The sequence below is a fragment of the Notechis scutatus genome, chromosome 3 (genome assembly GCF_049901735.1).
Source record: "Notechis scutatus isolate UNSWTSFEM ecotype Mainland chromosome 3, rNotScu1.2, whole genome shotgun sequence".
In the NCBI taxonomy this organism is placed as follows: Eukaryota; Metazoa; Chordata; class Lepidosauria; order Squamata; family Elapidae; genus Notechis; species Notechis scutatus.
The window spans coordinates 137,927,552-137,945,149 of NC_142011.1; the positions used below are offsets into that span (position 1 = coordinate 137,927,552).

Sequence of the window (17,598 nt, forward strand, 5' to 3'; positions counted from 1 at the left end):
TTTTCCATTGTCTTTGCTGACAAAACTCTTTTAAAATTCAAGGAAAATTAAGAAGAATCTGAGCATTTACAATTGCCTGTTGCTCAAACCAGTTGTCCTTTGCATCAAGCAAAAAATATCTTGGGCTTCAATAACCTTATGTGACTTAGAGTAAGATGTATATATACTAACTTGCAAAAGATTCCTCATAGTATTTGGGTCAACCTATAGTATTTTATCTCTTTCTTCCTCCAGAGGTATGTGAGTAAACCTCTGATCTTTAATTGGGGAAAAACAAAGATGGCAATGTTGTATAGCTTGTATGGACAAACCCTTGCTCATTCTCACTATTTGGCTATCTTCATTATTTTTCCCTGCAATGGGTTGAAATCTTGTAAATCTTGTTGCAATAGTCTCATGATACCACATTCTTACCTGAAACCAAACAAGAACGTATGGAAGAAGACCAACAATTTGTGGGATTTGGCAGATTTTGTAAGTTGTTAATCATTTTTAAAAAGGTAAATTGGGGATCCACAGAACCCTATACAGATATCGCAAGAATCATGGCACCCAAGGGCAATACATTCGCAAACTTTAACATACAGTATAGGAAATTCACCCTTAATATGTTTGGACATAGCAATCCTATTGGCCTTCTGTTGAGTGTAAAGATCTGTCTTTTCTCCTGATCATTAGGCTAAGGTCACACTTGAACACATTCTGTGGTACCTGTGCATATTTTTACCATCAGCCTCAATTATATGTTTTGGGTTTGAGATTTTTTTGTATTGTATTTATTCCTTTTTGTTGTTGTTGTTTATTTGTTTTTTACACTGCCTTGAGTCACAAGCTGTGAGAGGGTCATCTTTATAAATCTTTTAAATTAAAAATATAAATAAATCATGTTCTAGCTATTTTCTTCTTGTATGTCAGTTAAAAGTAAGGATTTTCTCCATTAGGATTGAAGTTTTCTTTGCAGTCGAAAAAAAGATAAAATAGAAAAGATGTTGGGTTTTTTTTACTGAGTAAAATGTGTGTAGGAGGACTGGCAGAATCTGCAGGTGGAATCAAAAGAGAAATCAGCTTAGAGTCTTTACATAGCCACAAACAAACCAAGTCCAACTCCTCTTGAATTCCAAGTTGAATTTCAAACCCCACCAATGTTTTCACTTTTATTCCAAGTCTTCATCTGTTTAGTTTGAAATTAATAAAAAGTAATTGGGAGCTGTATACTATGTGTTCAATATAATTTGTTTGGCTCTGCAGATCTGCCAAATGGTTGATCTCGCCTACTCTCCATTTCTTTTTCCTTTCCACCATCCAGTAATTTATTGCACATATTCTCTTGGTACAGAAAACTACCAATTTTAAGTGGTATCATTGAGAAATCATAATTTTCCTAACTTTTCTCAGAAGATTGTTGGGAAGTTGTAGTGAAGCATAGGATGCCATTGATAAAAACTGCATCCTATGATACAGTCTGTGAATCGGCATAAAAGAAGATTATCTCTGCATTTTTTACATTTCTCTGAATGACATACAAGAATGTATCTCCCCTCCATACATCTTAAAATACTACTTCAATTTATTTTTTGGATATGTAGCATATGATTACGCCCTTTGGGTTTAGATTGCTGTTGTCCTTTGGAATCATTATCAGCTAAGCTAACAGGTGATGTTTATGTAAGCTAGCCAAAATACGCATTTAGTTTAAGGACAGTCTGTTCATCCATATAAATATATTTATCTTTTCATAGCATCAGCCTAGATTTCTTTAAATGAACAGCTGGTAGGACCAGCAGATTTTAGATATGCTCTCCCAACCCTGAATTAGCTTTACCCGGTTCCACTCTTAATCAGAGCCATTTATATATAATCATTTTTGACCCAATGGTTTATGCTTGCGGTGGAAAGCACAGTTACTGTAGAATATGATTTTTAAAAATCATGGCATGGATTTCTCTAGATAAATATCAGCTTTCTTTTTAACTTGAAATAAGACATTAAGAACTTTAATTACTTCTTACTTCTAAAGTGTTAAGAAAATAACAATGTACTAATACGACATCTTGAGCCAGTAAATTCAAGGCAAAATAAGCTTCAATATTTGTAGGTATGGAAGATTCATATCCACTGCCAGTTCTCCTGGCTTCTTTATTGCCAAGATATATTCTTTATTGCAAATATCAATGACAAAATGTCCTCTCAAATATGAAGACCAAGAGAGAAATTATGATTTTGATATTGTTTTACACCAAGACAAATTCCTTGTGTGTCCAATCAGACTTGGCCAATAAAAGTATTCTGTTCTATTCTATTCTATTCTATTCTATTCTATTCTATTCTATTCTATTCTATTCAGAGGACTGAGTAATTTTCTATGCTAGTTTTCCAGGGAACCAGGAAATCTGTCTCTGTGGGACCAGGCCCAAACCTGTGGTAGAAGAGATATGAAAGTGCTAGTGGTTCAAAGTGTAATTTGTATAGACCCCAGCAATCCCCCTAAATTTGAGTAGGGTTTAAACCTCAGATGAACTTTTGCACAGTTGGAGCTATATTTCATCTGTCCCAACATCAAGTTAAATTTTAGGAACATTGAATGCTGTGAACTAGCACAGTTGTTAGGCGATATGCTGAATTCCCCACTGGAGAATTCAGTTTTCTTCAGCTGTGGTGAATTATTTCCATGTTTTCTAGTCACTAGTTATAAGCCAATGCTACTCTAAGCCATTTTCGAGGAATCAGACTGATTCATTTCCCCATTTATTTCCAAATATGCAAAAAATAAATGAGCACAAAATAAATGGTTTCTCTAAATGCTTGATCCAACATCACACAATGAAGTCGAATGAGATATTCTAGGGTGGGTCATAGTTGCCCTCTTCTGGGTTTCTAATACAAAAACCTTAGCAGAACTTTTTTAGAATTATATAGATCTTGCTGCAGGAAAACTCTCATCTTTTTTGACACTGGCCGTACTGACTAGAATTGGAAGTTGGAAGTTGGAAGTAGTGAAGTAAAGGGTCATTAATTGTTGATTCTTCTTTAAGAAGATTTCTATCATCTCCAACTATTAATCTAAGCAAATGAACCACTTACCAAGTTTTGTAGCTTTTAATTTATTGGTCTTCTGTTACTTCTGTTACATCATCTCTATTATGGTGATCTAAAATACTGCTCCCATTGCTTCTGTTTTCTTGAAATAAAAGAGAGAAACGTAGATTATCAACATGGGAAAAAGGACAATTCCTATCAGCATGGACTATTCCAGCATTGGTCTCGGGTAACATTTCTTGTTGTTTGATTTGTTGTTTTGGACATTATTGCATTTGTTCTGGCATGTTATTGTTAATCACTCCAGTTGTCCATATAAAAGGGAAAGGTCTGCGCGAACATGAAACACAATTAAAGCTTAATCTAGGCAGTAAAAATGCATTTTAATAGAATCCAGGGCTAATTTAGCTATTCTCAAAAAGTTTTTAAAAAATCATTGGCTCCATCCAATAAACCACAGCTGGATTTACTAAACATGCATCTGTATAATGTTAAGCAAAACCAGGTTATAAATTCAGTTCTTAAATAAGAAGTGAAAGTTTCTCTCTAATGTTTCCCAGCTGGGCTTGTCTGCTTCTTTTGCAGAGACTGTCGGTCAAGCTGAGGCCTGGTATTTACTATTGTTCAGAATACAACTGGCAATTAGAATCTCATCATTCACTCCACAAGGAGGAAGAAACAGTGGCTTCCCAACAGAACTACTGAACATTTGGAGACATGCTCCAAACTGGGTTGTAGTTAGAGACCTGTCTCCTCTCAATATAGTACTTATATGCTTAGCATATATTCAGAGGGACTGCTTGATGATTAAAAACAAACAAAAATGTCCCTGAAACCTTTAAAAGAAGATAAATCATGGACACAGTTTTTTTTAAAATTTGGGTGAAGTTTAGATTTTGGTAGAATCGCATCTTTTACTGGATGTGGTGAGGCTGAGAAAGACATATGGATTTCTTTAGTTTCTTTTTTTTCCCCCCTCCACTTAGACGTGATTGTTCAATATTCTTTCAGAAATGGCACTTTTAGTAGCCTAACAGTTCTTTGGTGTGTTTTTTTCTAAATCATTCATTACCCTGTGGTATTCCAGAATGCTACTCCATAGACATGCAATTTAAAGATAAAAATAATGCAAGACAATAAAATAGCATAACAGCCTCCCTATTTTAAGTGTCTGGGCAAATAAAGGATTACTTTAACATGCTATCAAAATAATTACAGTGCCAGTGGCACTTGGTCTACTACTACGAGTGTTCTCTCTTAGAATCATTTAACCCAATGGTTAAAGTGAGAATGGGCGGTGTAGAGAATTATAAAGTTGATCTTAGAAAAGAAACTCAGAGGCCATTGGGGAAACCAAGTGTGGAAAAAATATACATTAAGCCCAGGGAAGTGAGGGAGTGTTGCAAAGGGACGTAGATTAGCCTCCTCCCTGATTTTCTGGGTTGTAGGAGGGAGGTGAAGGACAAAGAAACCAGCAAGGTTATATCACTGCTCTCAGTAAAGTAGAGTTCTAGTCTTTGAATGAAGTGTTTTTCTATCTGGTCTACCCTGATGGAAGGACAGGAGAACCTTTTCAAATCATCCTGAGATAAGAAAATTATGTCAGCCTTTTAAAAAGGCATTTTAACTTAATCTTTAATTATTTTGAGGACCCAGAACATCCTGACTGGGTGCAAAGGGAGATGCTTTTGAGCTCCATGTTGCTGATTCATGATCTAAAATAAAGATAAGATTGGCAGAGGAGCTTCAAATAAGTTCCTTAAAGTATCTGGATCTCTCCGGTCTTCTTGGATTGACAGTTCACTGAATTCAGAGCCATTGTAGTATAAGATGTTATACTAAGTCTAGAGAAATCCAGTTAGAAGTCTTTGTTTAACCATGGCTGTCATTAGATGACCACGGGTCAGCCACTCTATCTTATTTATTTATTTTATTTATTTGATTTGTCAATTGTTTACAAGATAATAAGTACAAGTATATACATAGTTATGAATACATGAAATGGGTACATATAAGAAAGATAAAACAAACAATAGGACAGGGACGGTAGGCACGTTGGTGCGCTTATGCACGCCCCCTACAGACCTCTTAGGAAAGGGGTGAGGTCAATAGTAGACAATCTAAGGTTAAAGTTTTTGGGGTTTGGGGAAGAAACCACAGACTCAGGTAGAGTATTTCAGACATTGACCACTCTGTTGCTGAAGTCGTATTTCCTGCAATCAAGTTTGGTGCGGTTAACCTTGAGTTTGTATCTATTGTGTGCTCTTGTGTTGTTATGGTTGAAGCTGAAGTATTCATTGACAGGTAGGACATTGCAATGTATGATTTTATATACCATACTTAGATCAGACCGAAGACGTAATTCAAGGTTTTCTAGTTCTAGAATTTCAAGTCTGGTGGCATAAGGTATTCTACAATGAGTAGAGGAGTGGAGGACTCTTCTTGTGAAATATTTCTGGACTTTCTCAACTGTGCTAATATCAGATACGTAATGTGGGTTCCAGACTGATGAGCTGTATTCGAGTATTGGTCTATCAAATGTTTTGTATGCTCTAGTTAGTAGTGTAATATTACCAGAGAAAAAGCTACGTAGGATTAGGTTAATAACTCTTAATGCCTTTTTGGCTATGTAGTTACAGTGGGCTCTAGCACTTAGATCATTAGAGATGAGTATTCCAAGGTCCTTTACAGAGCTTGGATCATCAACAAGATCTTGACTATTCAGCTTGTATTTTATTTTCTGATTTTTTTTGCCAATATGTAAGACAGAGCATTTATTTGTTGAGATTTGAAGTTGCCATTTGTTTGACCATTCTGATACATAGTCAAGATCTTTTTGAAGGGTAGCAGTATTGTCTGTGGTATTGAACAGCTTTACATCATCAGCAAAAAGAACGTAGTTGCTCTTAATATGATCACAGAGGTCATTTATGTAGAGTATGAAGAGAGTTGGTCCTAGAACACTGCCTTGGGGGACACCACTATTGACAGGTACAGAATTTGATAGGACACTCCCAATTTTGACCATTTGTTGTCTGTTTGACAGGAATGCTTCTATCCAGTTATGTAGTTGTCCAGAGATACCATAGGATTTTATTTTTAGGAGTAGTTTGTCGTGTACCACTGAATCAAAGGCTTTACAGAAGTCTATGTAGATTGCATCTATTGCTTTGCCCTGATCGAGTTGTGTCGTCCATATGTTTTTGCAGTGTAAGAGTTGCAGATTACAGGATAGTTTTTTCCTGAAACCAAATTGTTTATTGGAGAGTAGGTTGTTTGTCTCTAAGTGGAGGATAATGGATTGGTTAATAAATCTCTTTTAGCCCAACTAATCTCACAAGGTTATGATGGGGATAAAATGAAGTGAGACTCTTCTTCTAATCAATATTGCGTCCAAATCCCAGATGGGAAATGAATTGAATGAATGAAAAAAAAACATGAATGTGGTTAACAACATGCATGGCTTGGATGCCATGACAATTCTCAGCAAGGATAGTCTATTGATTCTGAGTTGAAATCTGAGCATTGAGTATGCAAGACAAAATGTGTTTAGTCTTAACCAAGGACAGTACTTGCACAATATCCAAACACAATATTGTGCTTATCCAAGCACAATTCATGCAATCTGGGATACTTTTGCAATGTCTTTTGCTTATTTTGTGGTACAGTGCCACAAAATCCTTATGTATAGTAGTCACAGGATTGATTTGGTTTCCATAATGTTAATACGTGGAAACAGTCAAGGACATTCCATGAGCCTCTTAAAAGGCCCTATTAAATCTTGTCATCCCATCGTCATCTTTAGTGGATATTATCCCTGAACTTCTATCAATATAAACCAGAGTAAATTTTAGGACTGCAAATGCAGAAGAATATAGGTGAAAATACCAGAAATAGGAATGGTGGAGTTTAGCAACTCTTACACAATTCATATCTCAAATAATGCATTTTTATTATAATTGTATATGGCTTGGTTACTGGGAAGACATGAATGCATCATGAAGGTACTTCTATATCAACAACCATGGTATTAGATGGGTTGAGATTTATATATTAAACAGTCTGAAATCATTACTCAATCATAACAGTTAGTAATTATTAATGTAGTTATTAATGGATTGCCTCAAAAGCTGAATGTCACATTTCAATAATTCTCTGAGGGCACTTTGAGGTACTTACCTCATTGTATACACGTGTGTATAATAAATGCAGATGAGCTGAAGACATAGAACAGTTCATTTTGGTGCTTGAGTCAATCTGATGGAATCATAAAGGACCAAAGACTAAGGAACTACAGAATCACAGGGTTGGAAGATATTTTGGAGGTCTTCTAGTCCAGCCTTCTGCCCAAAGCAGGTGACCTTATATCATCCTGGACAAATAGCTGCCCAATCTTTTCTTGAAAACCTCCAGCAATGGAGCACCCACAACCCACAGGAGGCAAGCTGTTCCACTGATTAATTGTTCTCGCTGTCAGGAAGTTTCCCCTGAATTTCCAGTTGGATCTGCCTTTAACAAGCTTCCACCCATTGTTTCATGTCCTGCCTTCGGATGCTTTAGAGAATATGTTGATCCCTCTTCTTGGTGATAGCCCCTCAAATACTGGAAAACATCTATCATGTCACCCCCCAATCCTTTTCTTCAATTAGACATATCTAGCTCCCTTAGCCATTCATTATATGATTTAACCTCCAGACTCCTTATCATTTTTTGTTGCTCTTCTCTGCACTCTTTCCAGAATGTCAACATATTTTTTGAATTGTGCAACCAGAACTAAATACAGTATTCCAAGTGTGGTCCAGTACTGGGATTCAATTTTTTTTTACTACCGGTTCTGTGGGCGTGGCTTGGTGGGCGTGGCAGGGGAAGGACACTGTAAAATCTCCATTCCCACTCCACTCCAGGGGAAGGATACTACAAAATCTCCATTCCCTCCCTACCCCACTAGCCTGCTTTCCAGCTCCGTTCTCCTGTGCAGGGCAACAAAAGAAGACCCAGCCAATCAGCTGGGACTCGGGAGGCAGAGAATAGATGGGGGCAGGGCCAGTTAGAGGTGGTATTTGCCGGTTCTCTGAACTACTCAAAATTTCCACCACTGGTTCTCCAGAACTGGTGTGGCCTCACTAGTGCAGTACAGAGTGGTACTGTTACTTCTTGTGATCTTGATGCTATTCTGCCACCTCCTCCTGTAGATGCAGCATTAGGATTGCATTAGCTTTTTTTAGGCAACTGCAGCCCATGGCTGGTTTACATTTAAGTGGTGATCCACTAGGAAAGCAATATCCTTTCACAGTTACTACCGTTAAGCCAGGTATCACCTATTCTACGGTATGCTTATGCATTTGGTTTTTCCTGCCTTACTTTTCTCACCAATGAACTGCACCTTGTTGGATAGAATGTTGGATAGAATTTTTATGATTAAACCTTCATAAAAACATCCATTGTAGAGCTTCTGGCAGAAGGTGGGGGGAAATCAAAGGATTTCAATATGTCAATTTTTAAAAAGAAGGAAGTTGAATATTATAACGCTGCCAGATTAGACGGTGCATAAAGAGGGAATTCAAATGGCTCTTTAAAAAAGAAGTCAGGTGGTCATAAAAACCTCCTGGTTAATTTTGGAAGGAATCCCCAATTGCTGCTAATGGTATGATAATTTATGTCCATAGCTTCCTTCATCTCTAACTCCTGCCTTTTCCAGAACATGTTTATTCAAGTAATCATGTCCAACCATCGGGCCAGTAGATGGGAAGGAAAATGGCATGACATTTAAAAGTAGTTTTTCTGTCTTGATTGCTTTGAGAACACTTCGCTCTCAGAAGAATCCAGGCAAATATTATGCTCCAGAAAGAACAGCCAGAGGGCTTATAAATAGAAGCCCCTGTTCATCGTGGCCCAGCACTGGTTCCCCTTTGAAGGCAACCTGCTTCACAGTTGCCAGATTGGGACACCTGAGAGAAAGTGGTAATTGAAAGCAAATATTTTATACAGCAGCCTCTCCCAGCTTTCAAGCTCCACAAATGACCTCTAGTAGCAGGGCAGGCTAGCTGTGGAAGATGGGTGCCCCGAGAGAAGGTGTAGTCTAGTCTGAAGGATCCAAGGATTGGGATTAGCATGAAGGGAAAGCACTCAGAAAGTGCACCATGGTTCTCAGTAGAAAAGCAGCTGTTTCTGATATAAAATGAAGCAACAAAAAAGAAAAAAGAATTTTTTGTTTAGCTTTTTCCAGTTCTCTGGGATAAATACACACTCTTCAGAATCATACAAAATAGCACTAAGGTTTGTTAGCTGGTAGTAAGGTATAAGCCTAAATTGACTATTCAAACATTCAAACATAAAATCCTGGGTCTGTATTCTGAAATGTGCCATTCCATTCCTCTTCCAATGAATATGCTTCCCTCGTTACAAGTAATTCATTAAATATGCAGTAGCTCAATGGCTAAGAAGCTGAGCTTGTTGATCCGAAAGGTCAGCAGTTCGGCGGTTCAAATCCCTAGCATCACATAACGGAGTGAGCTCCCATTACTTGTCCCAGCTTCTGCCAACCTAGCGGTTCGAAAGCATGTAAAAATGCAAGTAGAAAAATAGGGACCACTTTGGTAGGAAGGTAAGAGCGTTCCGTGCACCTTCGATGTTTTATCATACCAGCCACATGACCATGGAGACATCTTCAGACAGTGCTGGCTCTTCGGCTTTGTAACCGAGATGAGCACCGCCCCCAGAGCCAGAAACAACTAGCAAGTATGTGCGTGGGGAACCTTTACCTTTATTTTAAAAAGCAATTAAAAATGATTAGCTACTAAATCAGAGTGGTTTCACTATGAAAGACTGGTCTTGTCTCTGAAAAGATGGCAAAAAGGAGTTTAAATGAATATTCCTTGAGAAGGAATATTCTAGAGTCATTACAAAAAATTATGCTCTGTTTCTCATTGAGTTGTACAATAGTATTTTATGCCTCCATGATTTATCATATCTAACTTGACCACTGTGGAGGGGATGTTGTGGGCGGGGACTTGGAACACAAACTATTTAAACACCTCTTGAAAATCTTTTCAGACAAAAAATATTTTAACGTATATTCGGAAACAGTCATAATGCCTCTTTGACGAATTCATCCACTACTTGAATGCCTAGACTCAGTTATGGAAATCTCTTTTTAAAAATTAGTTTTAAGTAGCTCTTCAACATAATTATGCACACTTGCACATTTGTGGTCCCTTTCATAGTGGGCAATCACAGTTAATTTCTTTGCAAGTAATACTTTCCAAGTGTTGTGCTGTTTTAATCATTCTTTCAGTGGGTAAGTTGTCATGATAATTATGTAAAGTTCAGTATTAGCTTGTCTAACTTGGAAGTGGATCTTCCCTTATTCAGCATTTGTATGGATGCTACAGCTTGAAACATTTGTAACTTGGATTTATGCATGTTTACTGAGGATAATTTTTAAATTTTCTGCTGAAGAATGGGCTTATAATTAATGTTATTACTGCTATTTTAGTATCTGTGCCTAGTAGTTTTTAAAATTGGTTATTTGTCTAGTTTGTTTTTAGATTAATTTGTTTTAATGTTTACTTATTTCTTTTACACATTTATTCATATTAAACCTGTAAATTATCTACTGTTCAATCCTCAGGGCTCTTAAATAAATAAAATGTGGTAAGGTTCAAAGAGAGAGCTTCAATTATAAGTGGTTTCCTTTTTATTTATTTATTTAAATTTTTGTGCATTTTCATGCAAAATGTTGAAGATACCATTTATATCTTGGAGTGTTTATTATTTTAGTTCTAGCCAGCCATTTCAGCTTAAACTGCATAGTGATTTAATATTTATCAGCCATCATTATGGCCAGTTTACCTGAAATAACAAAATAGCGGAAGGTCAAGTGATAGGAGACAATTAGCTCAGAAGTCTCTGGCTGGCTATTTTTGAAAGTGGAATGCTTATATGAAAGAACTGTCTGGGATTAATCCAGGCATGATCTATCCCTTCCCCCATTAGTTAATATTGTAATTTCTTTTGGGAGAAATACATTCGTAAAAGCATCCTCTAGATGTCACTGAAGCACTGAAGACTATAGAAAAATTAGTCCCAAACAAGGTATGCTATAAATTCACTGATAACCACAATCAGCATTTTACCAGTTTGTTTTTTTTAAGCCTGTTTTGGCTTTATAATTTATATATTACCAAAACTCTTGTGTCTGGTTGATTGCTTGCAGTCTTCAATTGGGTGAAATGATGAATCTTAGGGCAACAATGTTTGAATTAATATACTTCAAGTGGGCTGACAGAATGTATCCAAATCCATAACTTCTATGGCATTGAAATTTGGCAAAACTCTGGCTGCTTCAGTGCTGCCAAATTGGTACACCTTGTTACTTCCCACAAGGAAAGTCAATGGGGAAGCTGGCAGGAAGTCAAAAGGCTCCTAGACCCACTGCTTCTTTGCCCACCCGTGGTCATTCTGTTTGTCTGTTTACGTAAGGTCCCTGAAATTATGTTCCAGTTATCAGTGTCAATTAGATTTAGAACCTACCTACTAGTTTCAAATCATCTTCATTCTTTAAATGATAACAAATTATGGGCAAAAACAGTTTTTAGATCAGCCCTCTTTTTATTTTAAATAATGTGAAGGTTAATTGGTTTCACAGAACTGTGACAATCTCTTAGATTTTAGATGTTGAATTATTGTGGGCTGTTACTCTAAAACTCTGGGAGAAAGATCAACTTTAGATCCCAATGTTCCCTACTGTGTGCCAGATCAAAAGGGACAATAAAAAAGAAAGAAAAAGAAGGGAAGCTATTTTATTGGACTGTATCAGTGAAAATGCCCAGCCAGATGGATAATTTTGAATAATTAAATGGAATCTTATCTGATGAGGACTTCCCCAAACCACTCCTGTATAATTGCCAAGGAACATGGGTGTGGAGACATTTGTGATAGCAACAGGAGTTGAATTTGACCCAAAAAAGTCTTAACTGCTGACAGCTATTAAGAAATATCCCAGGAGCAATGGGACAGTTATTGTTATACCCCCTCTACAATAGTTGGATAGAAGAACTTATTAAAAACTGTAAGATCAGCAGTGGACAAATGGTCACAGTAAATACTGGAACATATGGTCTAATTCATATGTGAATGATCAAAAACAATTGTCCTCAAAAAGAATCCCTCTGACTCATCCACTCTTGAGATTCCTGAGCTCCTTATCCCACCTTTCAACCATCCACAACTGCAGATGCTGTCAAGTTTTTTTTTATATAATATGCCACAAAATGCAGCAAAGTAAAAACAAAGGGCAGGAGTAGAGGCAGCTGGTGCCATTTTTAGTATTGTATCGTTGGCCAATTAGATAAAATATTGGCTATTCTCAAGGAGAAGGTAAAGACATATTTGTTAGTGTTGGAAATATGCTTCTTACAGTTGGCCTCTGTGTGGAAAGGGCTGTGTTGAAAGTGATAACATGGGTGAAATAATTAGGATGTGACTGATATTAAAGACAGGTTATTTATTTCTGCCTGGCAAAACTTGCATAACCACCTGGAAAGTCTCTTCAGTAATAGATTCCAAATTGTAATTTTTAATTTTTATATATATATATATATATATATATATATATATATATATATATATATATATATATATATATATATATATATATATATATATAAAAATATATATATATATATATTTGGGGGGATTTTCCCTCTCTCAGTATTCATATCCAAAGTTAAATATGGCACTCAGCTGGGGAAAAAACCTTATGTCTTTGCTTTATATGGTTTTGAAATACAATTCAAAATATAGTTGTTGGAAAACCATTTCTGTTGCAGTACATATAAGATGTGTCAATTTTTTAAAATTAGATTTTGTTAAGATGACTTTATAGTACACACTGACTACATATTCAGGTTAAAAACCATTCAAAAAATGAAAGAGATGTCTGAATTGGTATTTTTGTGGATCCCCAAGATAGACTTCTAGATTAACTGTTTTAAAAGTTAACTGGCTTACTTTGTCTCAGTACCAAAATTCATTATCATGCTTTTATCTTCAGGAGGTTTGCATATTCATTATTTCATGCTTTTATCTTCAGCAGGTTTGCATAGAATTCTGCTCACCTTAGTTTCATTAGAGAATGTAAATATGTGCTATAATTTATCTAGCTAGCAGTGATAGGAGGAAAGAAGATGTAACATTTCACTATTTCAGATTTAAAAAATTGCCTTCATGATGGCCAAATATTGAATAAGAGTAAAATCTTAAGTACATTTTCATACACACAACAGTTATGCAAGTCAGCATGAACCTTTCCAAGACATAAACATTATTTAGCAGCAGGGACTGGCCTCTGAATTCCTTCTTTAAGGAAATTCAAGACAGTTCAGAGAAGTACAGTATATTGCATAATTACAAAATTCAGGTGAAAGAATTTCATAAATGGTGACAGAAAGGGGAAATAATTACAGATGCTGTCAAAGTTCGATTTTGATTGGCAGTCATGGAAAATCTGTGCTTAGAACAAGGAAGTGCAACATTTTACAAAGGAAATATGTTATGAAACCTTGACCTGTTTGCTTGTTTTTCCCATAGGAAAAGTCGTATCTTACTGCAAAGGGAACAAAATCTATAAAAAAGAAAAAAATGCCCGATTCCTCAGGTTAGATATCTCTTTCTTTCTCTCAAAACTAACACAAGTGGTATTGTTTTTGCAGCTTTGTGCCCTAGACAAGGAAGGTATGGTTTATCAAATGGGGAAAAAAGGGTTTTTCACCCCAGGGCATTCTGGGATAAAATTTCTTAACCTTGGCTTTTTGCCCATGGGACTTGTGCCAAATTTATCCCTCTAGATCAGCTAGTTGTATTTTTCTTGTGCCAGCATTGCATAACCTTATTCCTGTAACTAGATCAGCCATGTTACTTACCAATATTAAAAGCCCTGTGTCCCCTTAATTGTCTGTTGCCATAACTTGTTTGCCAAATTTTAGAGTAGTGTTGCTCACTGCAAACATAATTTTTGATTTGAGCTACAATAGGGCTTGTTCAGTAGAACAAAGGATACAGTTAATTCAGCTGACAATACATAATTGTTTTATTTATTTTTTGAAATAGCCAAAAATAATCAGACAAATATCTGAAAATCTGTTTTCTGAATGGGAACGAACAAATTAACTGCATTTTAACTGTAGAGTCCATTAGAGTGGGTGACCAATAAATTTAAATAAATTAAATTAATGAATTTAAGGTTCTGAACCCACATAAAGTTTCCTTTCAGAGTTTTTTTACGGTTCCAGAAATTTTAAAATAGGAAAAATGAAAAGAATATTATTCTGCCTTCTTTTGCAATTGGTATATATACTATATTGTACTAATAAAATTTATCTGGGGCATAACCGTACACTTTAGGTGCGACATGTCTGTTATAGAGTTACGTTTTCTTCCCTGCTTCCCTGGAACATTCGGGTTGCATTTCTATGCTACCTGGAAGTGATGCTTTCACATGTGCAAAATGAATGGAATGAATGTTTTAACAGAAGAGCAATGAACAGCAGTGGTCAGAATCCTTCAACTAGAAACACCCTTGAGTGAGAAGAATATAATTTTTATAATATATTTAGACTCTTAGTGGTTGACTGCTTCACATCAGAAACTGGGAAGCCCCTGACTTTCAAAAGAGAAAGGAAGTTTCTGCAGTGTGAATAACTGAATGTTGTTGCATAAGTATTCTTTCCCTGAAATTGTTGGTATTTTTTTCCTTACTTCTAGATGGATCTGATGAGGAGTCAGAATCACATTCTCATACAGAAAAGGTCCATAAACTCAACAAGGAGAATACAGAGAAGGCAAACACGTTTCTTGTTCAGAGAAATTCCCCCAAATCTCGTGACTCTTATGAGTCTAAAGAGTGTGCAGAGCGACGTCATAGTTGGAACAGTTGTCATAGTTCCAACAGTTGGAAAAGTTCTCTGCAGAAGACCTCAGGAAAAAGTCCAGTGGAGGTGAATGCAAATGAAGCCAAACAAAGTCAAAATTACCCAGATACAGAAGGTGATGATCCAAGATTTGGGAAGAAGCCTGATGGATCTCAAGGAAGTCCAGGGAATGTGGGAGAAGTTGACAAAAGAAAATATATTCCCAGGGATGAAAAAGCAGAAGTATCAGAAAAAACATCTCAAAGAAAAAAATCAATAGAAGATGCAGATATCAAGTATGTTTTCAATACCACACTATCTCTCTTTAGATTTATTCTTATAGCATCATGCAGTGCTTAACTGAAATGTAGAACCTGGATTAGTAATATACACACACACTATCACTTTGGATTAGGGGTGTCAAACTCACGATGTTACATTGTCGTCATGTGATGTATCGCGACTTTTTCCCCCTTCGCTAAAACGGGTGTGGCTGTGGCCGGTGCACAACACATCTGGCCCACAGGCTGCAAGTTTAACACCCCTGCTTTGGATCATTAGATTAAAGATAATCCACACACAAGGATACACTGTACAACACTTAATAGTGTTTTTTTTAAAAAAAAAAAACTATTTCCAACATGGAAAAAGATGATTGAGGGGGATGGACATAATAGCTCTGAAAAACTATTAGATGGACAAAGGGAAAAAGTCAGAGGGTAACTTATAGAAAGATAAATTTTGGTTAAGAATTAAGAGAAATATATGGAATGTGGGGATAGTTTGACATAGGAATTAATTCCTTGATGTAATTATAGATACCTCCTCATTAAAAGCTGTGAAGCAGAGACAGGTTAGCCATCTGCCTAGAATGTTCTTATTTTGAATTTCCTGCATTAAACAAGCCTGGACTATTAAGCCTCAACAAACACTTTTTTTGTAGTGTTGGCCTTTCCGTCTTGGCATTCTGTGTTAAAAAGAATGTGATATCCAACTTGCACTTTTTTTTCTTAATTGGCTTGAGCAGATGTTGAAAAAATTGTTAGCCTAACAATTGTTGACAAGAATACAAAACTTGTTCAACATGTTGTAGGATACTTGGTCCAAATGTTGATCTTGAATTACTTATAATCCTCTCAAGTCTTAGCTTTTATTGTATAAGGAATTATTTTTTTTTTTTTGCAAACTCATTGACATACCCTGGAATCAGAAAGACAAAACATGTATAAGAAAACTTCCTGTTGGATTAGGTTGGTTTAGAACTTTTGGACAACGAAGAAAGCATTCTTATAGATATTTTGACATGTTACTAATGAAATTGATACAAAAACCTAATGTTCCTGTCCATAACGAGATCCAGTAATAACAATAATTTGATAGGTGTTAAATTCTAGAGAAGGGAAGAACTACATACCATACTCTAAAGTTTTTGAGGGAAATGGAACGGTGCTATTCAACCATTCCCTTAAAAATATTCTGTAAGTTAGATGGAATCCATACTATGTTGTGCACATATATAATGAGGGACCCAACATATTGTAGAAGCTTGTGAGGTAATGGTATGAAGTCAGTGGTCTGCTGCCTAAGGTTCCCAGTTTAGCTGGGAGGGTATTTGTCTCATATACCCACAAGACGTATTCCTGTTCTAATGTTCTGCCATTTCGTTGGCAGTGAAACGGTATTCAGGTAGTCCTCAGGTTATGACAGTATTTGGGATTTGGATTGCAATGAGATGTCATGTGATCACATCACTTAGCAACCACAATCTTGGCAATCCCAGTTGTCATTACCAGGAAACAGAGAGCCTCAGATAAGAAGCCCAGAAGTGCCATAGGGGAGTTGCAGAGGCCAGGGATGTCTGGGGAGACCCAGCGCAGGTCGCAAAAAAACACACAAAATCTGGAGAATGGGGATATAAATTGATATGCCACCCAAAATGGCTTCAACAGTGATATGGGCAGCATATAAATTTAATATATAAATAAAATACTTAAATGCAAGAAGGCGGTGAGCAGTGCAGAGTCATGGGAATGCAGGAAGCCTGGAGGGGGGAATGACTTATTAGAGTCACTTAGGACCTTCCCTGCAGGCTTTCCCATTTTCTTGTGGGAAACCATCACAGATGGCAATCACGTGATGTGAGACAGACGCTGTGACTGTTGTAAGTGCAAACCAGCTGCCAAGCTTGCCGGGGCTGGTGATAGGTACCACTTGTTCAGTGCTGTCATAACTTCACGTGCATTGCATTTGGGGGGTTTGCAGATGCAAGCGTGCATTCGTGCACATGCAAACATGCTTTGGGCACTCAGTGCCAAAAAGATTAACCATCACTGGAATAGAATATAGAAGAATAGAATAGAATATAGAAGAAAGAATAGAGTAGAGTAGAGTGGAGTGGAGTGGAGTGGAGTGGAGTGGAGTGGAGTGGAGTGGAGTGGAGTAGAGTAGAGTAGAGTAGAGTAGAGTAGAGTAGAGTAGAGTAGAGTAGAGTAGAACTGAATTGAATTGAATTGAATTGAATTCTTTATTGGCCATGTATGATTGGACACCCAAGGAATTTGTCTTGGTGCAGATACTCTCAGTATACAGAAAAGAAAAGATACATTCATCAAGAATCATAAGGTACAATTCTTAAGGATAGAATAGAATAAAA

General features: G+C 36.6%; 1 protein-coding gene across 2 annotated transcripts in view; it reads left to right on the forward strand.

The window, feature by feature from the left end:
- MYLK4 (myosin light chain kinase family member 4) overlaps positions 1-17,598 on the forward strand; it is a 95,486-nt gene that overhangs the window by 53,703 nt on the left and 24,185 nt on the right. For both annotated transcript variants that reach the window (XM_087961205.1, XM_087961206.1), the window contains 2 exons: positions 13,627-13,693; positions 14,800-15,241. In XM_087961205.1, the coding sequence (XP_087817331.1) occupies positions 13,627-13,693; positions 14,800-15,241 (509 nt within the window). The remainder of the gene's footprint in view (positions 1-13,626; positions 13,694-14,799; positions 15,242-17,598) is intronic.